At 40.1% G+C, this 25155-nt stretch overlaps 4 protein-coding genes and 1 long non-coding RNA gene across 5 annotated transcripts; 2 read left to right on the top strand and 3 right to left on the bottom strand.

Moving 5' to 3' along the window:
* Positions 1-564: 564 nt before the first annotated feature.
* On the bottom strand, positions 565-10920 carry LOC117900174. Its single transcript, XM_034810419.1, is given in 9 exon segments — positions 565-1761; positions 1819-1936; positions 2005-2120; positions 2182-2303; positions 2371-2774; positions 3358-3409; positions 3412-3699; positions 6686-7227; positions 10823-10920. Coding segments are annotated over 8 exon segments (1878 nt in total). The 5' UTR covers positions 6993-7227; positions 10823-10920; the 3' UTR covers positions 565-1290.
* On the top strand, positions 4793-6672 carry LOC117901004. The gene is made up of 2 exons (XM_034811601.1): positions 4793-5744; positions 5806-6672. The coding sequence occupies exons 1-2, from the start codon at positions 4803-4805 to the stop codon at positions 6004-6006; spliced, it is 1143 nt and encodes a 380-aa protein (XP_034667492.1). The 5' UTR covers positions 4793-4802; the 3' UTR covers positions 6007-6672.
* A 1629-nt stretch (positions 10921-12549) lies between the features above and the next one.
* Positions 12550-13109, bottom strand: LOC117900184. The gene is made up of 2 exons (XR_004649267.1): positions 12859-13109; positions 12550-12793 (listed from the first exon to the last, which is right to left on the bottom strand). It is a non-coding gene; the product is annotated as an uncharacterized LOC117900184 (long non-coding RNA).
* Positions 13110-17283: 4174 nt separating this feature from the next.
* Positions 17284-17899, bottom strand: LOC117900181. Its single transcript, XM_034810427.1, has one exon. The coding sequence runs from the start codon at positions 17856-17858 to the stop codon at positions 17445-17447; it is 414 nt and encodes a 137-aa protein (XP_034666318.1). The 5' UTR covers positions 17859-17899; the 3' UTR covers positions 17284-17444.
* A 1263-nt stretch (positions 17900-19162) lies between these two features.
* LOC117900182 lies at positions 19163-19568 on the top strand. Its single transcript, XM_034810428.1, has 2 exons — positions 19163-19242; positions 19302-19568. The coding sequence occupies exons 1-2, from the start codon at positions 19238-19240 to the stop codon at positions 19534-19536; spliced, it is 240 nt and encodes a 79-aa protein (XP_034666319.1). The 5' UTR covers positions 19163-19237; the 3' UTR covers positions 19537-19568.
* The last annotated feature ends 5587 nt before the right edge of the window (positions 19569-25155 follow it).

Here is a 25155-nt window from a genome sequence, read left to right as displayed (position 1 = left end):
GGAGCAACATTTTGTGTAACCAGCCAAAGCTCAAAAAACGAATAGTTTGTAGTTCAATGAAGAATTTGTTGTGTCATAAGCGCCATATCAAGCACACACACACACACACACACACCATCTCAATATACCCATAATCAATATGCATTTGATAAATGATTTAATTATAATTTAAAAAGTTCCAAAAAACATGTTCCACTGCCTAAACGAATTTCCATTAGTCTCCACTTCCTTTTGGTTAGGTTTCGGCATTCAAATCATACAAAAACGCCACTAGAAATCCTATACGTTTAAGTCAATTAGAATTACAGGTATTATTTACATGCATATATAGTAGCACTTATACACCCGCATATAGAATAGAACACATACTCCCATATATGATTATAGTAACCATACTTACATGTGTATTGAGTTTAACTAATTCATAATAAAACTAGTTCAACGAAAAACAAAAACATAAACCATAAACCATAAACCAAATCTGTCTCTGTATTTATGGAAGATTTTTCTTTTTATTTTAACAAACTATTATAAAATTGCATGTTTCGTTCTCATTGCTTGCTTTTTTGTTTTGTTCATATACACAGATAGTACATTAAATATCAATATCATTAATATTATTAAATTAAAAAATACAAATATCTGCTTGTAAGAGGATAGAGATACTGGTACATATCTTTGTGTTTTTCCTTCGACCAAATAGTTTTTTCCCAGCGGATATGTTCTCGCTTTATGCTCTCTCTATCGTATACCCAAAAAAGCATCAACATCGATGAGCGCTAATTGAATTTATGCGGGTACATACGGGTATCTATGGTCTACGTATATATCTTTATAATTTTGCGTGACAATTTCGTTCGTTTATGTTTTGTGTGTTCGTTTCTAAGTCGAATATTACGTGAATGCTTTATCCTTTATTTAGTTTTCTTGGTTTTTTTGTGTGTGTTGCAATTTCTCGCTATGTCTACAAGCTTCGTTTAAATTGCTGATAAGTTCTTTAGGATTAGGTATAGTATATTTGTTGCCGTATCTTCTGCTGCTCTTTCTGGTTTTGCTGTTGTAGTATACTTCGTTTCACCGCCTCGTTCAATGCTAAACTTAAAATGTACACAAGAAACTATGAACTAAACTAGAGAAATGCTTTTAAAAAATTAGCCCAGAACTATACAAAAACGCTTTAAGCGCCACCCTCCTCACAGATCTCACGCGAAAGAAATTATATTTTAACTTTATGTATGTAAAACCCATATCAAACTTCCCCACGGCCTGAATTCTCCTACGAGTAGGTCTCTACTTGGGCAACTCATAGATCTGGACGGGCAACGCTTTTGGCGTAATGATCTCATCCTCAAAGTCCTCGTCATCGCCATGGATGGCATAGTCGCCGCCATTGCGTTCACTCTCGAACTCATTGGGCACAATCTCCACATCGCTGGGACGGGAAGTGCTGCGCGATCCTCCGCCAGAGTCGCCGCCATTTCGATTCGATCTCGTCTTGGTCGATTTGCTGATGAAGTCGCGCAGTATGTGCGAGTACAGGATGTCATCCAGATAGTACATGGTGCCCAGGTTGTACACGAATACCTCACTCTCCGTTATCTGGGCATTGTTGACGCCCGTATAGTTGCTGCCCGGATTCCGTGTGATCTTTATGTGACCGCCGCCGATCGTTTCGTAGACCTCATTATCGCGCAGATCACGGTTGTAAAGACGGCCGCGTACAAAGTGATTTAAGAGCATTTTAATTCCACGTTGCGAGGCCTAGAAAATCGGTACAAAGTTACTGATAATTGTGGAGATTCAACCATGAATACTTACCATTACCTCATCCGACAGACGATCGAAACCAAGCTTCTCAAAGGCCCGATCCTCGGGCACAAAGAAAGTGTAATTGGCTCCTGAGATATGTGGAGCAATCTCTGCGTTGTTTAGATATCTTTTGGGGGGAATTGAATAGAAGACATAGCCCAGCATATCTCAAATAATAGTCCAACAATTTCTTACCTAGTAATCTGTGTGAAGCGTGGATCCCTTTCCAGGGCCAAAAACGAATGCGACAAAAACTGTGCGCCAAACCAGGGGAATGCCAGCAGCGGCGGAGTCTCCTTGTCCTTGTGCATCTGCAGATGGAACCACATTAGACAAGATTTTGGATAAGCCATAACCGGGGGGTTATGTTACCTGGTGCAATTTGGAGACGACAGCCTCGGTGACAAAGAGCACCTCCGAAATAATGAACACCTGATTGCCGTTGGAGAGGGTGAAGTCGGACATAATGCTGACATTATTCACCGTGGGGGTGGCTATTCCAAGGAGCAGAGAACGTTGTCGTAAATTGAATATGGAATATAATTTATGGGGGACACTTACGTTGGCCATGGAAGACGACATCATCGCCGCCCATGGTGTGAACGACGACCTCGTCCATGTTCCTCACATCCGAGAGTCGGAGGGGCCGCTGCATGGGCAGGAAGTGATTGAGCAGCACCGACTCGGTGAACTCTGGCACACTGAACGGATAGAAGCCCCAATCGATGGGATGCCAACGCTGGAAGGCATTGTCCGAGGGTATCAGCACCGTATAGGCATTGTCATCCATTATGCGTGTCAGATTGCTTTTCGATAGAAAGTGTTGGAACACTTTCGTGCCCGTCTTCATGTTGGCCAAAAACGACATCAGCGGACTGGCCTTCGACTCCTTAATAATGGGCTCCACTTTGGCATGTGCATTCGTAATGTTTGGCTGTTCCAGTGGCTGCGGGTCGTTGTAGCGGCTATAAGGGGGGGATGGTCATAGATAGATGTATATACAAATGGGATATATATATGTATGTATGTATGAAAAGCAGATGCGGAAAAGGAAAATCTAAATGTGTGTGTGTGTGCAGGAAAGTTGGACCAGCAAAAACTTTGTGTGCGGCCTGATAAATTCCGCATGAGTGCACTTTTGACCGCAAACAAACTAGGACTAGGAGGAACTTAGCACTCGCTAGATAGGAGCGCACAGTGGTGCCAGATAAGCCCAATCTTTGGTCAAACTATGAAACACTTTTGTGGGATTCATCATAAGCTATTTATTTATTATCTAAATACATATTCGACTGACTGTCAAACTATCTACAAAGTAATTGAGTTATCAATCTCACTAAGTGCCTACAAAATAAAGATATTGACGAGTATATTTGTATGGTATTGGGAGATATTTAACTGATTAGCAACCACCAATTTGTATGGCCACCAAAATGCTCCTTATCAAACATGTCCATCTTGAACGAAAAGTTTTTCAAGTCACTGCTCTTACGGTGTGTTTATGGGTGGGACTTGTCCCACTGTGGCATAACGAAGGACTGTACTCACTTGTTCGTTTCCTGTATGTTCCGCTTGGAGTAGGGCGACTTTCGATCCCCAAATAACCATCAATTCCGATGGCCATCAAATTCTCATTGATACGCAGCTTGTAGAGTATTTGCTGTCCATTGAGTAGCCAAACATTGTTGTGGGATTTTTCCAATTTACGAAAAACGATTTTATGTCCGTTCCCATTGCCGTAGGACTCCTCCTCCTCCTTGCTATTGGCCACACCGCTGTAGCTGTCAAAGAGTTTCCCCGGCACCAAATGCTCCAACATGAACTCCTTCAATCGCGGCTTCTCGATGGTCCGCACATCGATTTTGGGCACAATCAAGGTATAGGGAATGTCTGCAATTGGAATAGGGCCAGGTGGAGGTACATAAAGATGTATAGAAGAGATGGATGGGTGGAGAGAGTTACTTTGGGAATTGCTCACTTAAAAATTTAAACTGTTTTCGTTTCATTTACGGCCAGTGGCAACCCTCTGGGTCCCCCACCTGTCTGCATGCTAATCAAGTAATTAACTTTCGGCTGTGCTCTGCTCGGGGTGTTTGCCTTTGCTTCTCTTTTTTGTGGGTGTGTACTCCCTCCCGTGTGGGCATGAGAATATGCTGTGTTAATTATATCATATTATTATGCAGCACACATAAAAATGTATTCATGCATGTACATTGTTATGTTGTGCTGGTAGCAAATTCGCCATAATGCCTAATGAGGTAATAAGCTTTTAGGGCGCCGCCAAGTAACTTCATTTGAATGTGTTCCTTAATATTGCTTTTGTATTCTTAATTGAATTTGCTTCTCATAACTCAGTTTGATTTCATATTGGTTTTTCCTCGGTGATTCATTGAACCAAAATGACTTCACTCAGTCAGCTTTTCCAGCTCTTATTTATTCTGATTTGTTACTCCTTTTTATTTCGATTTTGTTTGCCATTCATTTATCATAGTTTTTGTTGTTTGTCAACTCGTTTGACTCCAAATGTTATTGATCTCTTTTATTTGTTTATGTTACCCTATCTATAGATTGATGTTTTAAAGACATAAATTACGTTAAAGCTGAAATTAAATTAAATGCTTTTGTTCAATTTTGTTGAACTTTAATTCCGAAACACACAAATGAATGACATTTAACCGTTCTCTACCATATTTCATGCTAGTTCTTTCGATCTTCGAATACTTCTCTAAATTCTTTCGTCTGTTTTTTACACATAAACCACAAAACGAATCTATTCCTCAAACGAGCTCAAAAGAAGTCAGAGTATACCCCACCCATTGCCTTGCCTGCTGTCAATCCTTTCGTTTGTTTGTCTATTCGCGGTAAATGAAGTAGTTTTTTTTTATGATCCGCATTTGGACAGTTGAATGAAGTCATTTATCAATGTCACACAATCCCATTTTTCCCCATTTGGCCATTAACAGACTTGGGACACTGGGAGAGCCAGTTGTACCATGTCCTGCCTAACGAGTGTACTGCAGCTATTGCAAGTGCTGACAACGCTTTCGGGCTGCAACATCTACAAATATGTGCCCCAGAAGCAGGCATTCCGGCTGAGCCCACAGTTGAATTCGGCTGTGGGAGTATGCCACGGCTTCTGGCTGCGACCCTGGCTGTTGTCGATCTTCGTAATGTATTCGATATTCTTCATCTACGAGTTCGTGGATGTTCTTGTGAATTTGAACCCGGGCAGTGACAGTGCTTTGAGCATGTTCTACATGGCAACGCGTTTCTTCATAGGCAATTGTACAATTTTAATAAGTTACATTATTGCCTATTGCTATATCTACCAGCGGCGGCAGCTGCGGGACTTGCTCAACGGATTTGTGCGGATATATTATAGATACAGGGGAATATGCGGCCAGGAGCCCAAAATTAATTGGAGTTTCTTTGTCATACACATTGTTAAAATAGCTTCAATGACCATGCGACAATCGCTGCTCGACATGATTCCATTCATGTCCAGCAGCTCGATTTTCTGTATTTTCTTACGCAGTTCGGGGTATCTTTTTGGCAGCATTCAGCCACTACTGATGGGAGTTACTGCCCACTTGGGTATTCTGCTCCTCTACTCTTGCTACGTTCTGCCCACAGCCCGACCCAGTCGACAGAAGTTAATCCAGCTGATTGACTACTATAAAAACCTGATCGAGTTGCGCCGAAAGTTTGAGTCGCTCATCAGACCCCTGGTCTGGATCTGCATCATGGATGACTTTATCTTCTTTGTGGGCACTCTCCATTTGTACTTGTATGAGGAGCGCATCTTGGGTCGCTATCTCTACACTTTTGTTGCGGCCTTTTCCTATCCGCTGTGTCTGGTCCACATCAATCTGTCCATCGACTTTGCCCAAAGAGAGTTTGGACAATTCAGGAATAACTTCAAGCCCCAGCGTCAGGTGAGTGAGTTGAACTACAGATTTACTTGTGGTTTTGTCTAAACATTCTTCTTCTCAACAGTTACAAATGTTTTGGCTCTATCGTTTGGCGCTACCAAACGGAGCGGACAAGAGCGAATTGAATGTATTTCGCTTAAATCGTGGCCACATCTTGCAGGTCCTCAGCACTGGCTGGACGTGGGCCATGTTTTCGAATAGCATTTACGTGAATAGTACAGAATTTCTGAGACATAAAGAGAAGGTTCAGGAACACCGGCAGTAGTGGATTTTATATGCAAAGTTCATGGGGAGAGTGAAGATTTTCAAGAAGATTTTTTGTAATATTTGAGAATGATTTTTGTACTTTTGTAATATTTGATATAAATATATATTTCCATATAGTTTTGTCTGTAATTCTTTTTGTGGTTTGATGTTTCGTTTCGTTTTCAGCCATAATTAAATAATATAAAACTGCAGAAAGAAGTGTATTAAAAGCTTTGGCTTAGCCTCCATAAATACTTTAGTTCTCTTGCTCTCCCATAGCCCGTCTATTAGCTAAATGAAGTAGTTTCGGACAGTGGAACGAAGTCATTTGTCAACGTCACACAATCCCATTTGGCCACCCATTTTTGTAGTTTGTGGAAGTTTGGTAATCAGTTCGCCGCGATCCGGGCTGCAACATTTTCAAATATGTCTCTCAGTTGAATTTTGTGGTGGGAATGAGTCACAGATTCTGGCTATGACCTTGCTCTTCCTGCGAAATGAATGCCTTTCGCCTGAATCGTGGTCATGCTCTGCAGATCCTCAGCCACGGCTGGGTATGGGTCATGTTAAAAAAGTTGTTTTCAAATCATAAGACATTTTTCAAATATATAAAGTAATAAAAAAGAATCTTCCGCTGAAAAGTTCCATCAAATTTGAAGTTTTTCACTGTTTCAAGTTTTACCACTGGCGGTACTCACCCCTCTTAAACTTGTAGGCATACAGCTCGAGGACGGGAAAACCATCGTCAATAAACCGGACGACTTGCTGCCACTTCTCATCTTCCTGATTGCGTTGCAGGCCATCCAACTCGGGCAGCACTCTGCTCTCAATCTGCTTGGCATTCTTCAAGCTGGCATCGATTTGACGCTCCATGGGAAAGCTGATGGTGGATGCATCTGGGGAGGCAGCCGGAGCTGCAGCTGCAGCCGGAGAGGCTGTGGCACTCTGCAGCAGCAGCAGCAACAGAAATGTTGCCACCGGCACTTGCAACATTTTGCGCGACATTCAAGTTTCGGGTTTCCCTTTTATTTCCTTCTTGTTCGTTAGCAATTTGTGAAATTATTTTTAATTGCCAGCACTTTCAGCGAGTTTTCCCCTTTGTTTGATTCGAGTTTTATGTTCTTCTAGTTTTTCCACTTTGTCAGTTTGGTTTGATAGTTTTTACGGTACCACGAGTTTATTCATTTTCGTTTGTGTATAAGTTCTTGGGCCAAGCGAAGCTTTACATAATTGTCAAGTGCTGTGTCCGGGAGTGGAAGAGGAGAGGAGGCTTATAATTGAGCACACTATCAAAGGCGATTTTGATGAGTTTGCAAACTCTGAAACTGATTTAAATTCAAGACATTCCCCACCAGATTCATTCTAGTGTTTTGTATGCAAATCATATCGCATTTTTCGTCTCTATAAAAAAGATATCTACAAAGATACATATAGATGTGAGCTGCCTAGAATAGTTTGGCTTGGGTTCATCACGATTGGATTTACATTTGATTGCAGGCGGCTGCATATTTGGTTTTGAGGGAAAAGCCCAAGCAGTAGGGTGCTATGGTCCCTCCCTTACTATCTTGATAAGATGCAAAATATATGGGAATCAAGAATAGCCGTAGTTAAAGTTTGCCCACTCCTCCTCCAGTCGTGATCCTCTTTTGTTGGATTTTATTTTAAATTTGCATATAAATCGTGTCTATATAGTAAACCATCAGATGAGACAATTTGCTTATTTGCTGACCTCTGCGCTCCGATCTGATCGCATACAAGGCTGCTCGCCTCAGTCGGTGGCGGCATGTGTTGGCATGTACAGATACAAAGATACGATAATACAGATACAGATACAGATGCCAACACAACTGTCAGATGTGTGAAGAAAGTAAATTAATTTCAATTAAAGTTGACAAAACTAAACGGCAAACTACGGCGTAAATAAATCCAGCAAAAGAGGAGAGCACACAAACACTTGGCGGCAACTAAAACTAATCAAAGCAACTAGCAGAAAAGCTTCCACGAAACATGTACACAAACAAAAAAATTGCACTCTGGGGATGACTTCCCCTTTTTTGACTCTGACTCCAAATGGATCGCCAGTATATTTCTATTGAGTTTTATAATATTCTTAAAATAAATATTTAGCTCGCTGTTTCACCTTTGGCGCGCATTTGGCGTACTGAACTGAACTCAACCGAACCGAACCGATTCCCGTTTCATACTGCGGACCTGTGGACCTGTGGGTCTGAGCTCTGGCTCTGGCTCCGGCTCCGGCTCTGGGCATTGGGGTGGGCGGAGCGCCCGACTGGAAGACCAGAAACAAGAGACTATGGCAGAAGCAGAGGACAGAAGGCAGAGAAAAACGGGCTCAGCGTGTGCCCACTGGGAAATGGGATGGCACTGCCCCAAGAGGGAACCTGTTTATCGGGCATGCTAGGGAATGATGGAATTCTGAGGCAGTAGGGATATTATAGGGAAGATTTTGAGTGTTTTTGTTGAAATTTTTCACACACTTTTCGGAAATTACGACGTACTTATTGTCCACTGCTACCCTAGAAAATAAGAAACTGTTGTATATGGAAGATAGATTCGCATCAGGAGAGTAAAGCTAAATCTCATCTAATTAAACATGCGAATTATATATCCCTGAAATACAACGGGAGACAAAATCCTGTAGTGGAACTCATTCTCTTCTAACCCTACCATTTATACACATTTCAACCATCGCTTCTTATATTTTCTGTTATAAAAAAGCAATGATTTTTCCCATTCCATAACGAGAAAAACAATTTCCTTCTTATTCATATTCCGTGTGCATTCGCCACTGGGCATTTATCACTTATCACAAACGCTCATTATTCATGATTATGCTTTGGCTTTTGTGCAAAATTGTGCAACTACCGCCGCCGCTCGACGCTCGACGCAGTGTGGTGTCTGCAGTGTGGTCTGGTTCGTCAGTGGTTCCCCATTATTGTGGCACTCTACAGAGTCTGTCCGCGAGTCCGTCTGCCTGTCAGTCCCATCGGTCTGGCAGCAATTGCTGTGATTGTGCTGACGGGGGGCTGTGCCGCTGAGCTTTGCTCTCCCGGTGGCCGCAGACTGACTGCTGCACCATATAAATGTCGTCTTGCCATATTCCAAGTCTGTGTTTTTGGCTTCTTTTCCGATATCTTCCCGCTGCCTTATAAGCTATATAATGAGAGTCTCGTGCAAGTAATTTCTTGTTTCTCCCTCATTGTGGGTCTCTGAAAGCGAGTCTGCCGGCTCGGTCCACGTAATTGTAATTGATATTATGGTCATGCGGAGACTTTATTTTTAGTCAGCTTTTAATAAGCGACAATCGAGCTGCATTTCGTATGCGTTGGAGGTTTTTGAGTTTATATCTTGATTAAATTTTGTCTTTTTATGGTTCCACTTTTTGTATGTTCAATTCAATTAATAGTTGAATGGTTGTAGAAACAGTTTTCGAAGTATTTCCTTAAGAAAAACTGAAGATGTGTGAATACGAGTTTCAGGAACTTATTGAAGATTTTTTTTAAATGAAACGAAAAATACGAGAAAATATTTCAGACTTTATAAATTGTTTCATCTGATGAGTTAAGATTTCAAAAAGTGTTCAAAAATTATAGTGACTTATTTTAAAGCAAGGAAAAATATACTCCAAAACTATTTGTGACTTCTTTAATGTCAAATTGTTTACAGGAACTGCCAAGATTCGGTGTCGAATAGATTAGAAAAACCACTGAAAATTCTGTAATCACCAAATTAATTGAGTTACAGAAACTTCCCAGTGAGAAATCAACAATTAAAGCAAATGTCAAACATCTTCCAGGTGCTACATTTACCGGGTGAACTTATAACAAAGTTGAGTGAAGTATTTATAAAATTAGCCGCTTTAATGCGAGCTAAAATTACTTGTAATTGGCAGCTGCGATAGTTTCAGAGCACTCGCCCCTTCATCAACACGAGCTTCTCCCCCAACACAGTTTTTAATTACATTTTCACGTAAAGCTTGCGCTACGTTTTTGCCAGCTGCTTTTCTTTCTCCGCCTCTGCTTTGTGTGCACACCGACTGCATTCCTGTATGATTAAAAAATTCTTGGGAAAACTATGCTCATAGTTTTATCCCTCAGAAAAGCCGGTAAATCAAGCCAGACACGCACACACTTGTTATGGAGTCATATATTCATGTGTGGGATGTGAAAATGGCCAGGAGGGCAGGGCAGTGGGAATGGGAACAGGTACTGGGCTTAGGCATTACCACCTGCCAGGGAAAATTTTGCCAAATTTATGTATACGAAAAAACAGGAAGAAACATAGATGTACTAGTGATAGTACTACGACTACTACTACTACTACTACTTCCACAACTACTACGAGTAGTGCAGAGTACTACGGAGTGGTATACGAGAACAACAGAGCAACAGAGCAGCAGGAAGAGCGCAACAATAAACAGAGCCGAGCCGCATACAGAATGCTGTATCCAGAGTGCAAACCAATTGAAATTAATTTGCATAATATAAATCTGGACATCCAGCAATAGAATGGAACCGAATCCAGGCCCAATTCCCCACCCAGGGGACTCGAACCGCACGATGCACACGCCGTTAATTCTGGGATTATTCACAGTTTATTGCACTTAGTTTTTCTTGCACACAAAAGTCTTTTCTCATTCCGTTGCGATACCCCGTTCCTTTTTTTTTTGACAGTGACTTTTCACAGCTATTCCTTCTCCTTCCTTCCCATTGATTGAATTCCTCGTTTGTGTGTTTGTTTCTTTCACATTATCTTTGGCGAGTTTTGCTTTAATTAGATTAGTGGTTTGTTTGCTGCGGATTGTTTAACTGTTCTACTGCAATTTTTTACTTGTTTCACTGGAAATTTATTATCCGCTCGCGCGGCTCTCTCTCGGCAAATGTTGCGTCTGTTGTGCCGGAAAAGTGTCGACAAACGAGAAGCTTTTTCTTCGGCTGCGTCGCTTTTGGGGGTCTCCTTGGTTATTGGCTAGGGTTGTCAAGTTGCTTGAGGACTCTTGTAAGTTAGAAAGTAGTAAGCGAAGGCAGGTTAAATTATTTTAAAAAGTATATTAAGTTTATTTATAAAAATATCTTTTATTTTCTTTAACTGCTTGCATTTTTGTATATTTTTCAGCGCATTTGTTTACAGCTTAGCGCTCTGCTTTGACTACGTTAGTCAAGACAACTAAGAGAAAGCTTTTAGGTAGTCCAAGCTTGCATGAGCTTTAGGCGCGAGTTGAGTGCTTACCCGAGACACAAACCAGTGTTTGAATTTCAGTAGTTAAGTAAATATTACTTAAACGCATTTATTTAGGTGGGTAATTTAAATTCTTAAGATAGTGACTGTCAGATGTGTGTCTAAGATATTAAAGATACTTGTAAGTTTCGTAAAAATACTTATGTACATCTTATCTAATGTTAATTAAAGGGCACACTCGAAGTGAATCATGTACTGATTAAGCTGAGACCCAGGGAAAGTCTCGTATCCGATTACTCACAATGCCAATGATGCAATGGAAACACAAGATGTTCAACTATGTTTAAAGAGGTAACAAGTTACGAGTAACAAAGGAATAATTGATTCTGGAAATTCCTGTGTTAGTGTTTCCAATTACTTCAATTTGATAAGCACGTTAAATAAATATACTTAAACAAAGATATTTGAGTGTTAAGCCATTTAAGCTACATGAATGGAAATCAATTGAAATGCACAGTTAAAATTGTTCAATTATTCGCGTACTCCTCTTAATTCAGCAGCTTTTGCCTTCTCTCTCTCATTCGCTCATTTTATATTCCCTCACTTTCGCATTGTGCATTCAGCGCATTCTTTGCATTACTTTTGCTCAATTATGTATTAATAAAGTATATGCCACGTACTTCACGCACTCAAACTTAATATGAGAGAATGCCTAGTCGCGTGTAACGACAATAAAATACCCTGTTCTTGGGGGAGGGTTTATGATTGGGAAAGATAAATGTTTTTTATGCACACACATGGCCATGCACAATTGATGATAGAATAAATCTTACACATTCTTTATACGATTACATTATACCCTTTAAATCCACAAATACCTTATACACATAAATGTGTATACCATAACAAGACATAAACAAATTGAACAGCACTTGGGCGGCAATTATCAACACATTAACAGGTCGCTCCACTCGTCTGATTTATTTGGACAATTCATAATTATTATATTCAGAAGGCATCATTGGTGGGCGACACGTGACAGTGCAAACAATATATAAAATATATGCGCCGGCAATATGTTTGTTGCACGCAAGCATAAAAACAATGAATACTTAATATAAATTCAAAAAAGAAACCCTCAGGCATGCAACAACATTATAGCTATCAAATGTCAAATTAATTTTCATGCCATTAAATGCATGTAATACGCACACAAAACAAAAACATTGAATAAATGTTCAACAATCAAACCCAAGGAACACACAAATCAATGCGAACGATTCAAGGTTCTCCAAGCTAGAATAGAGAATGAAACACACACAGAAAGATAATGGGAAAACTGAAGATGAAAGCAAAACAAACCAAATAAGAAAGGAAATTTATTTTCGCCTATCGTTGCATTAGATACACTGGCAGCTCATAATCGGATGGGGAAATTTGAATATTGTGACAGACATTGAAATTTGGCATACACAAAATATAAAAGAAGTGTTTTTTTTTGATTATTTTGCTGCTTTGATTTGGATCAAGTGAGGCGACGGGTAGGATTGGTTTCAAAAATCTGCCAAAAAGCACAGTAAAGAAAGATCTTGTTCCCATGAGGCCCGTTTCTGTTGAATATATTTGAAAGATAAGTACAAAATATAATTGAAACTATAGTGCTATGTTTTATTACCATGTTGGTATACTTCTCCTTCTGTTTGCTTGTGAGCTTACACCAAGCCCTGGCCCCATGTGGGATCACAGATTTTGGCGGCAGCCTGTAATGCTTCCTTCTGAACTCCCGCAAGAAGTTCCAAAATCCATTATTGGCCAAACCGAGAGCTTTTTGCGTATTACTCGAGTAATATTTTAGTCTTCTTTTATAAGCTTTAATTTTCTTACATTTTTTACATGTTGCCATATTGACTAACAGTTACAAAATGTTCCAAAGATTTGTCTATTATGCTATACTTTTTCAAGGCCAACTTTTGTTGAACAGATGTCAGAGCATAGTTTCATAAATTTTCTACTTTATAAGCCTAACAATCACAATACTCTCTGCAAGGGTATATAAAAAAGAAAAGGGAAATGAAAGCAAAACATAGACCAAAAACTGTGCATAAAAACGGCTTAAAGAGCGACTGGCTTAAGGTCTTAGCAATCGTCTGAGGAAGAGTGCACACATGGGGACATTGGGGAGCGTGCATTGAGCTAGCAAAAAAAAAAAAAAACAAATAAATATGGCTATACAATTTATCCAGTCGAAAGTTTCCATTCCGGCCCATGGAGCCACAGAGTTGCTCTTTTATTTAACAGCATGTATTTACATAGATTTACATTGAAAACACTTTAAATGCCTGGCAATCAACGCCTGCCTGTCTGAGGACTAAGTTGAATCGGTTTGGCAGTGACTGGGACTGGGACTGGGGGCTGGCCTTGGACTAACACTCGGTCCGGACCGGACCAGACCTGAGCACAATTGTCCTGACTGAAACATAGTTAAATGACATGAAAGACCGATGCCCCCAGGCTTCTCTAAGCCTTCCAAAAAGTGCAACGAGGTCGACAACACATACACAGAAGCAAACTTTGTGGTTAAAACTAAAGTGGCCTTTTTAGCATTCTACAAATGCCAACAACAACAAAAAAAAAAAAACAGCAACAAAAAAGGCAGAGAAAGTGTCCAAATAGTTGCAAGTAGAAGAGAATTCTGTGCCTGCTCATCTGCATTTGGCCACAGTTTTCGCTTTGGCCTCTTTTTTAATATTTCAACACATTTTTCGCACTGCTATGGAGGAGCACGAACAGAAGCAGTGGCAGGACTGGCGAGGACGAGAACCTGGAACAGGTCCAGTCCGGCGTCGAGGAGCTTGGTCTTTCGTGTCTCTTCTTGCGGTAATTTATGCATGCTGTTTGCGCTCTCTCGACTTTTTGGCCTTTGTTGGTTATAAAATAAATAAAAGATGTCACAAAAATGCTTTGACATGCTTGTTACTCTACCGAATATTCGTAGTGCAAATCTCAGTGCAATAAATACAAATTTACCTGATTTAATAGTGGTTTAAAGAATAGTTAAAGCCAAGTGCTAAAAGCTACTTTTTGCACGGATTTTTTTTTAGAAAATAAAGCAAAATATAATGCATTATACTGTTTCTGTTCCTTCATATTTCTTTCTTTATGGAAGACTTTCCACAGCGAATCAGAACAGCTTTAATGTTCATTCAAGTGGTGTACCATTTGCAGAGTGCTTTATGCTGTTGATGTTGATGTTGATCCTCGCTTAATGCTGGAAAGTGTCATCCTTTATGGTTCTAACAGAAATTATTGCCTGTAGGCCATGCTCCAAGGCTAGTCACCCAGGGCCAAAGAATTGTCTGTGTTCCGGGTTGGAGAGCTTATCACAGAATTGGCAGTTAGACTTAATTGAATATTCAAATGGGGCTGGGACTGGGACTGGGGCAGTGGGCGTGGGTGTACCCCCTGACTCTACTTTAAGTTTCAGTAAAATATTCGCCATTGAACAATAGTTCTTTAAAGACTTTTTAATTGAATTATTTGCAACTGAAGTGTGGAAAAACGACAGCTTTAATTGAAAGTGAGTCCATTTTTTTTGTTTTTTATTAACGCGGTTACACTTTGTAGTCGGGTAATTGAATTATAAATTGTGTGTGGGTATAAAATAAGAGCGCAGAAGTTTGGGAAATTTACATAAATAATTAACATAAAATGGCAATGCATTTCCAAGCCACTTGCAATACAACTGTTGAGTCGAACAAAACCATATTAAATTGTTGCACAGAATTTAATACGAATAAAACGAATCTCTGAGGAGTGTCAGTTGGTATTCGTATTTTATTTACAAAGAACTCTACGTGAATCCCCATAGGATAACACATTGAGGAGGACACCATCTCCCTTGCATTTTATTTTCTTATATTTCTAATATCCTTTTCTTGTTGTTTTTTGAGTTTTGCTTTTCTTGGTAGTGTTTTCTTGGTCCTCGCTGAGTGAGCTAATGAAAAGCGTCCAAGTTAGATTTACTTAAATAAAATGCCAAGACATTTCCCCTGCCAATAGCCACATGTCTTGGCCTTTTAGATGCATTTTGGTAACATTTTCCCAGCTTGCTTTCATTCGTTTTCCCCCAACGAGATTTCTCATTTGGCTGTTTCGAAGCTTTGTATAAATTCTGAATAAAATTAAATGTGTTCGTTTGCCTATGCAAAATTCAACCATGGCCGGCTTTTTTTAATGTCATAAAAAAATCTACAAATAAATATGAAATAAAATATAAGACAGCTTTTGTTTAAATGCCTTTTATGTGCAATATTGAGCCAGAAGGCATATAAGCAATAAATCAATGCAAAAATAACTCATGTGCATATTGAATATATTTTTGCAGTGCTTGCAATGGTTGGACTTTGCACAATTCTCGCACAACAAAATGGGAGCACTAAATTCACACAAATCCCGATTTATATGTTTCAGTGTCAAAAAATTAGCATAAACAAGGCTTTGACTTGCCGCATTACCTTAATTAGATCGTCTCTGTCCCTGTCAGACACGGGGTGTTAAGCTGAATAAATTGTAGCATGTTTAGTTAGAGCTGAACTTCATGATACCCAAGAGGTGAATGCATGAAATGGGTGCAGGATATTATGCTCGTTGCAGATGAATTGAGTCTTATTAATATTTTAAAAACGGGGAAAAAATAGAAGTGTTAAAAGTGCATTTATTAGACTACCTCAACAAAAACCTCTCATTAACAGGGTATAGCAACAAAAGGCAATGTTTTTGCTTTTGCAAAAGAGTGTAGCTAGCCAGGAGTGGAAACGGAGACGCGACCCGGTCGTCGGTTGTCGGCGACCGGAAATGGAATTAATGCTCAAGCCAAGCGCCCTCCTCGGGGCTATAATTAAATGCGCTGGCCACGCTGGTTCCCGTTTCCCAGGTCTGGCCATAGTCTGGCTCCTGCTTGTGCCGGGCCACACTCGGGGCACAAATAGTGCACCCTGCAAATAATTAGCATGGCTAGAAGTCCTGTGAGTAATTAAGGTAAGTCAGCTGTTGCCCTCGTCTCAAAGAAGCGGGTAACACATAAAAAACTGTCGCCCATTGTCAACGGAAATTAAAGTTTAATGGGCCAACGCGTTCAGTTTTTTTTCTTTTAGCTGCGATTCGCATGTGGAAGTGCTGGATGAGCTTGTCGTTCTAGTTTTTTATGCCACCCAAATGCTGGTAACGTTGCCAGCTATTAAACTAGAATTTTACCAACCAGATGACAGGAGCACAGGCTGCAGCTGCAAGGCGAGAAAATTGTTGTAAAAATAACGAAAGTACCCCGCGCGAGGGGAGAGTTTTTTTTTACTGGTGGCATGTGAAAAGCAATTACAGAAGTGATTTGGAAATAATTTCCCGAGTGGAAATATTTAGAAATTTGCTGGGGAATATAGGAATTTGAATATTTTGTGCAGGGAAAGTTGCAGGTTTAGAAACAAAATTTGTTATCGAGAATGTTTTGCACTGAGAACAGATGGTTTCCAAATACATTTTGGCGCCTGGTTTAAGCTTTAAAGGTATTTGCAGCTGACGCTAATGCCTGTAACCTAATAAGCTATTCACAACGGAATGCATAGCACTGATGTGGTAATGGCTCATTGTCTCAATGGCCCATTGTGCTAGGGATATTAAATTAATTAATTAGACACATGCATCAAGTGTAGGTATACAAACATATGTACATATTTATGTATATATGTATGTATCTTGGCCACTTGTTGGCTCTCGTTGCTATGCAAATACGAGTTTATTTGTAATTAAATTTCACAAATTATTGACAGCCATTTCATGTACCCCACCTGCATGTTGGTTGCCACTCTTCGATAGCAGAAACAACAGCTTTATCTAGGTCGATTTTGCGCTCTCAAGATTGTATTTATTTATGGCTTTTGGTTGAATCAACTGAATGCTATCAGCGAATGTTATATATTAAGCACTGTCTAGTCACAGCAAAATTTAGTTAATAAAACTCACATTTTTGTTGGTTTTTTGGGGGAGTTTTTGTTTATTTAATACTTATTTTATATCTTGGGTATTTAAGTTATTAACGGCTAAGTTGTTGTTAAGCTTTCAATTTGTTTGCACAACACATAAACCAAGAGCATTTTAAAAGCGAATCGGGCATATTGGCACGACATTTTTATGCGATAACTCAGCAAATTGGTCACAGTATTCGTACCAATGAAGTGCTGTTTTTGGTGTTGATTTTCGTTTGTAGGATCACCGCACTTTGATGGACTGAACCTCCAGAAATATCATAAACGCCGCAATGGCCAAATAGACAGCAACGATGATGAAGACATGCAGAGGGCTGGCCGTGAAGACCTGAACCACCAGAATCACGGTACCCACACTGAAGACGCTGCTCAGGAAGAAGATCATCAGGATGGTGGACCAATTGCGAAACCAGGCTTGCTTCTTATCCGGAGGCGGGACATATATCGGCTTCAGCGGACTGTATTCCTTTCGATATTGGGTCTCGTAGCCGCTGGTAAAGTCGATCTCGTCGTGGGCCAGGCCCGTGCTCGCTTTTATCTCGTCCGTGTCCATTTCGAAACGCGTTCGCCGCTCAACTACTGGTAACTGGCGGCGCAGGGAGCGTGAAAGAGCGTTTTTCCCTATATCTGTTTCCATTTCAGTTGATTACCAATCATCAGCGCCCAAGCAGTTGTTGGCTGCGTCATTATCACAACTGCAAAAGGTGTTAATTGAAGCAACAACGAAGCAAACAGAAAAACAGAGAAACAGCCAGAGCTGACAATCTTTTTTTATGTCATTTTGTGAGTCAGGTAAGATACTCGAATTCTCGCAAGATACCCGAGAACAAGAGAACTGCAGAACTCCCAAAAACACAAAAGAGAGCGAGCGATAATGAAAGCAAAAACAAAGCAAAAGGCGAGAAAACTCTCTTGGAGCATGGAATCTTATCAATTCGTACTATTTTTGAGTTTGGACAAGACTCTCCAAAGTGTGCTACTGTGCTCCCTTCGACCAAAGCATTTCGGTCTTTAAAATTCTCTTAAACTTTTGCGATAATTACTCAGTGATAATTTTTGTTTGCTTTGGCAAACAAAGTTGTGGTTTTGGGTTTCAGCTCATTGTCCGATTCATGACGTTGCAATGCCCCATGTGTTATTGTTTATTTCAAGTCTGTGACATATTTGCTTAAAAAGAGTCAGAGTAATTCAATTGTGACTTTTTCTTTTAGCTGAGGTTATTGATAACTATAAACATACATATGTATGAATAAGCGAAATATTATAAACAGATAAAGTATTTAAGGTATTTCGAAGCTACATATGCATCTGTTATTTAAATACGATACATGTACATACTATGTGTGTACATATGTGTGTACATATGTGTGTACATATGTACATATGTATGTTTATGTTGATTTAACATTGAGTTCTTTGAGCATTTTGTTCACTCTCTCCCTACTTACGCTACTTCTTCACGACGCACAGTGAGGCCGGCGGCCATTTCAGCAAGCCAAACTAAAATATTCCATACTCAATTTTCTATTGCTCAGTTTTTCAGCTGAACTCCCACTGTGCGACGCTTCTTGTGAATTGTCTAAGGGCAGTTTCTAACACGAGCAATGCATCTCATATTGGCACATCCGATGTCCGAGAGCAACAAAAAGAGAGAGAGAGAGAGAGAACCAATAGTGTAGATCAGTTCTCTGCTCACCCCCGCACATTCCGGTACACATTACATTCTTCATACATAATCAAATTCATATTCCACAACCGCGCCGCGCGTGTGTCCGGGAACCCAATTAAAATTCAAATATCTTAAGTAATTCAATGAAATTAATTTATGAACTTTTTAGCGTTTGCTTGCAAGCATGTACATTATTTTTTGCAGTGTAGACATTCAGCTGCAATTTTTTTCTTGGAACTCATATGCTGAAAGCGCATTGCGCGGGACTTAAAAACTCCCGTTGAGGTTGCCTCCCAGTATGTTTAGTGCCTTGAAGCTGCAAAGATCAAAACGAATTCAAAATTGCAATGCGGTAATATACACTTTTTAATTTTCTTAGAGCTGTGCATAGAAATTGTGTAATAATTTTAGTGACGACACGGAGATATTGATAGATGGAGAGAGTTATTGTCCCATTACACAGCTGGATCAACCTGAAGTTGTGTCAATTGAGAATCAGCAGCCGGAAGAGCTGGAGGATGTTCAGGAGGAGTCACGATCGTATCGATTTATGCATAATTGGAATACTGTTGGAATTTGCCTAATTTATAATCTATGCATAGTTGTGTTACTGGTGTTTATATATTTATACAAGCGAAAGCATTAAAAAGGAAAGATGTGACATACATTTAACAATTAGTTCAAGAAGAAATATGTGCTTCAAGCATCCAGACTAAATTTGTTAACAGCAAAGAAAAGGAAGAAAAGGAAAGCTGCTTTTGTGATCTCCGACCTCCGCAGACCCTAAATGGATTCCAACTTTGTTCTTCTTTATGGCAGCCAAGCAATTTAAGTTGTTGACAAAGTCATCAGCATGCAGCAGCAGCAGCAGCAGAAGGCAGCGACTTCCCAAGATACCCGCACTCGTAATGCCGCATCAGCAGGAAAAAAAGGCAAAGCAGAACTTGCCTCTGTTGCATTTTCAGTGTTTTTGCTGTTTTGTTGGCAGAACTTTTATTTGATGCACCACGAACTCGACTGAATCGGAAAGAGGGAACGGAGGGGGCCCGGCGATGGCTGGCTTGGATGGCTTTCTGTTCAGCAATTAGGCAAATCTTTTGAAGCCAATTTGTTTGTTCTCCTTTTCTGGATATAGCGCCAGTTCTGTAGTACCCTTGTTGAGCTCTTGGCTCTGCATGCATTCCAGACATTATTTAATGAAAATGATGGATCTGCTCGTAATGGATTTACTGCTTCGCCCGAAAGATATTTTCTGGTTCTCATCCTGTTGCCATTTATCGCACTCCCCAATGCCAGCTAGAGAATTTTACAAATTCCTTTTACTTTTTTGTGGTTTTTTGTGGTTGACATTCCTATCGTTCGACCTAATCTGTCTTCGAAACACCCCCATAAATCCCTAAGCCTCACACGATTGAGGCCCGCTTTGTGCACCTTGGCCGGTGCTCATTATTCAAATCTAAGACGCGGCTTAAAGTGAAAGTGATAAAAGGACAGCATAGAAGAGAGCCATTGAAAAAAAAATACAAAAGAAAAGAATCAAAATTCATGAGGCGGTGCGCGAGAGAATTATAGCGACTTACTTGATGGTTTAAAGGGGCCCGTGCCACAGGACTTTCCCTTGCTTCTGGACGGGGCCATGCGTTTGTTGTTGCAAACTTTTTCCATCAAAAGTTTCGGTTTTCGATACGCCTGCTGGTGGCAGTAGCAGCAGCAGCAGCTTCGGCTACGGTGCCACAGCCACATCCGCATCCAGCTTCAGCATCAGCTCCAGCCTCAGCTTCAGGTTGGGCTACGGCTCGGGAAAAGTGCCACTTCCGCTTTGCGTCAGTGCACACGGCTGCCGAGCACAAAAGTGTGACTGAAGTGGTTTCTGTTTCCAGCCCCCCATAGGGCGCCAGATTCGCCAGCAAACGACAACCACCAAACGGGTGGTGCCGTGCAACGTTCAGGTGTTAATTAACTGGGGGCCGGACTGCGGCAAGCACTAAATTTAAAACTGCAACTTGCCCAAAATTAATGAGACTTGCATTTGTACGAATTACGCGATGGGAGATTATAATTTTTCCTGTGCCACCTTTTTTATGTATTTTTTTTGGGTGCTTTTTCCACAAACTGCTGGCAAAGTGAACTTTCAAGTGGCCGAAAAGGATGGGCGTCAGAGTCATGAATATTCAGAGGTCTGCTGAAACATTATATCATCTTAATTTACTTTGGTTGATATGCTCAGGCAGTTTTAAAGAAGTGTTGAATATTTTTTGACTGTTTATTGTAGACAATGTATGATGTATTTTGCTGCTGCTGAAGTTAGTTTCAAAGATAAGCACCACCAATATACAGGTATGTGTATACGTACATGCATATGTGCGTATCGTAGGGCAATGTTGAGAGACGCGGCTTCACCTTATTTTAGCTTACAAGCTAAGGCCGATAGCGAGCTGTATGGATCGTGAGAGCGAGCGCGAGCCGTATGGATCGTGAGAGCGAGCGCGAGCTTACTCTCAGAGTGCTAACATAACTGTAGACGGGTGCTCTAACATAACTGTTACGGGTTTTGCTGCTGTCTGTTAGCGGGGAGCTGAAACAGGCTGTTAAGCTGGTTAACAGTGCTGCCGTCACGCTAACGCTGCTAGTCTACCTGTTCCTGTATCCATGTAATAGATTCGTAAAATTAACTCAATCTCAATTTATTTCTACTTTTAGCCCTTAATTTAAACACAATTCACGGTTCGTAAGTTAATTAAATCTACAGACAAACCTCATATTCACAAGTATCTAAAATCCAGATACCATTGATGTCTGTGTGTCATCGGGTTTTGGACTGTGTGTGTCAACGAGGAATGTTGGCCAACTACTTAAGGGATATTAGCTGCCAAACATAGGAGGAGGAGGAGGAGGAGGAGGAGGAGGAGGAGGAGGAGGAGGAGGAGGAGGAGGAGGAGGAGGAGGAGGAGGAGGAGGAGGTGGAGGAGAAGCCGACTCTCGTCCGAGTGAACTGTTGAGCTCAATGCCATGACACTAAATCAATTGGGCCAAGTGTCTGCTGTGACATGTTCAACTAATGATGATAGATCAAGCAGGCACTAAGTCACTCACATGCGGACGGGCAGTGAGGATGAGAATGTGCCTGGTTCTTGTCCTTGTGCGACACCGTAACTAATTTCCCTGCCGGTTGCTTGTAGTTTCATTTTACATGTCACCCAATGCCATGCCATTCTATCCAATCCTCTCCGAGTGCTGTAAAGGACATTAAGTCACATGCAGGGCAATCTGTCAGAGTCATATCTCACTCTCCACTCTCCACTTTACTGATTATTTATTAATTTGATTTTATGTTGATGCAAAATGTGTACAAATTCGTTTGGTCACTCGTCTCCCTCATTAGTTTTAGTCGATGCATCAAAACGTTATTTATTTCATTAACTTTTTGTCAGTTTTCGGTTTCGTTAAACAGTTGATAGTTTTGGGCAAAGCGTTTTTATCTCATAAATTAGGCAAAATAAATTCCAGCAGCAGTTTAATTAAAGGACATAAATAATTTCGTGTTAGAAACGTGGTTTTGGGGTTTTATTTCTCGCTCTTCTTTTTCATTTCGTTGTTTTGAAATTTTAATTAACGAAATGGCGAAATTGTATCTGAATTGCCTTGGGGCTGTGTCGCGTGCCAGAGAATGTGAAATATTAGTCAATATTTGCAAATAAATAACCAATTATACGAAAGAATGTTGCCAAATTAGTGAAACGCAATGCTGCATTTTAAAGTTAATTAAATTTACATTTGCGCTTAGTGGAATTTTAGACGAATGTGTACAAAATGTGTACAAATAGTTTGTGCTTTCGCTGGTCCAATCAAATTATTCTAGTGCCGGTTTTGTACATATCTACTTGATTGTCCAATTCATTCGTTCTTTGGATAAGCGAATGATTGATGAAGTCCACTTTTTCCTACAGCTTTTTTTCGGGATGTAGAAAATTTATGGGAGCCATAAATATACGCATATTAATTGAACAAAGAGTCAGCTAGACAATTAAAGTCAAGTTTTAAATAAAAAGTTATTGTTGCTGGATAATTGGGGTCCTGCTAAGATATACTATACATATTTTAATTTCACATACATACAATGTACTTTCCTTCGTCTTTTCTAGTCTCTTAGCTTATTGACTTCTTTAAAATTCTTCTACCCTCAAAAGCTGCCGAAAAATAGCAAGATCTAGAGTAGAATGACTTTTAGTTCGCCTTCCACCAAAAATAATTTATTTTTGTCACTTTAAAAGTCAAGAACAAAAACATTAAAATCCACAAAATGCAGCAGCAAAGGCGGATTTGGGCAAATGACTGTAATTGAATATTTCACGAAATTTAATTGAAACATATATATCCAGATAACATGCAATTATACAACATACAACTACATTTGTAGACTAATTGCAGTCATATGTTTTTTATTAAATTATAAATTTGCATCATTTGCATTTGGCACTTCAAAGCCTCCACAATCGGCTTACACTCTAATGCCCATTAAACGTAATTAACTTTGTGCACATTACTCGTATTGGCTGAAAAACACCGCAGACAACAAAAAAAGGCTCAAATAAATGTGCAACATTTTGAGGGAAATTTTCAAAAAGTTCTTCGGTTAAGTGGGGACAAATTGAAGATTAAGTTGGAAATTCATTTTAAACTATTTTGACAGTTAATGTTTTCACTTTCGGACTGTTGGTTTATTAAATTAAGCAGGCATTAAACGTGACTATATGTCTCTGGAACGGGTATTTGGGTCAGCTGTGAGAAAAACCAGTGCCAGGACTGGAATTTAATTAAATGCGCACATAAATTATGCAATATAATGGCAAACGCACTCACACGGGCACTCTTGCATATGGAATCGTATATTTCATTGCCTTTGGGTTAATACAGCACCCAGAGAGAGAGAGAGAGAGAGAGAAAGAGAGAGAGAAAGAGTTACTCTGAGAGACACACAGGCACAGTCACTGGCATAATTATATTTCCAAATATTGCATTCTGCACTCCGAAAAGTATGCCAGTCGCTGTCGCCTCACCCTCACTCTCATCCGGGGTGCTGCAGCATTATTAATGCAATTTCTGTGGCGATGATGGGGTGGCGACTCTTCGAGACCACAATTACATCCAAAAATGTGCATTATTACTCTGGAGATGGGCAAGCTTAATTCTTGTCAACCATTTCGCTTTCCAATGGAAGAGAAATGTTCATGAGATTTTTCAAACCTGTCTTCAAAGTACTAGATACATTTAAAAGATGAAGAGATCTTGTTTGCGAGATCAGATTAGGAGCAGAATGTTTGAAAATTAAGGTCTTCATATATTGATGTTCTAAAAATTATTCTCTCACTTTGGAAGATATTTTTCCTGCATCAAATACCCGCCAGGTAAGTACCTTAAAGTCCAGGCAGATTGATAATTCCTTCTGAAGTGTTGCATTATTTCTTATTCGGATACAAATCTCTTTGTGATAATGGTGATAACATCGTAATGAGATTGCAGATGAAATCATTATCGGGAACATAATCAAATTGGATGCCTCCATTGTCAACAGCCCGAATAACCGCACAGTTTGTTTTGGTTGGTCCACCAAATATGGTGGATATGGGCGTGTCACAGTTTCAATTTACATGCTTGTACTTCACACGCACGTCCATAATTTGCAACGCACACGAATACTAGCACACAAACACCCAAGCGTGTGGGGGTGTTCCATACAAGTGCAACAATATTGCCATTGCCTTGGCTTGTTATTGTTTCTGCTGCCACTTCCCCGTTTGCCGTTCCCACATTGTCATCATTAACGACAGCCATTATACCCTTGAAGAGGGTATTACGAAATGGTTAGAGATGTTTGTTAACCAGAGGAGTGGATATAAATATATCTTTTAATATAAAAACGAAGAATTAAACTAAGAAAATTCAACTAAAAACTGTTCTGCAAAATGGAATATTGTATAGCTTCGACGCTAGGGCAATTAAACTTCGGCTTCTGAGTCCATCCTGCCAATCCTGTAGTTGATGTTCCTGCTGAAAAGCAGGGCGGAGCGGATACAGTTGGGTAGACCGCTGTGCAGTGCCATAATAATGCCATTGTTTATGTTGTGCCCGTCCTCGGCTTCGGCCTCGGCTTTGGCCCCTAATGCCACAGTAATTTCAATATTTAGTCAACCACTTAATAATGTGCTTACTAATGATTATTAATTATTGTTAAATGTTTGTTATCATTCTGGTGTTGCCATTGTCT

Source organism: Drosophila subobscura, chromosome U, assembly GCF_008121235.1.
Source record: "Drosophila subobscura isolate 14011-0131.10 chromosome U, UCBerk_Dsub_1.0, whole genome shotgun sequence".
In the NCBI taxonomy this organism is placed as follows: Eukaryota; Metazoa; Arthropoda; class Insecta; order Diptera; family Drosophilidae; genus Drosophila; species Drosophila subobscura.
The sequence above is the reverse complement of the archived record's forward strand: the minus strand, read 5'-3'. Positions and strand labels throughout refer to the sequence as shown.

What these genes read in the sequence shown, in the direction of transcription:
- LOC117900181 (XM_034810427.1), bottom strand. Translation starts at nt 17,858, where the DNA reads ATGGAAACAGATATAGGGAAAAACGCTCTTTCACGCTCCCTGCGCCGC.
- LOC117901004 (XM_034811601.1), top strand. Translation starts at nt 4,803, where the DNA reads ATGTCCTGCCTAACGAGTGTACTGCAGCTATTGCAAGTGCTGACAACG. An exon ending in ACTTCAAGCCCCAGCGTCAG is followed by an intron (nt 5,745 to 5,805) that starts GTGAGTGAGTTG and finishes TCTTCTCAACAG; the next exon opens with TTACAAATGTTTTGGCTCTA.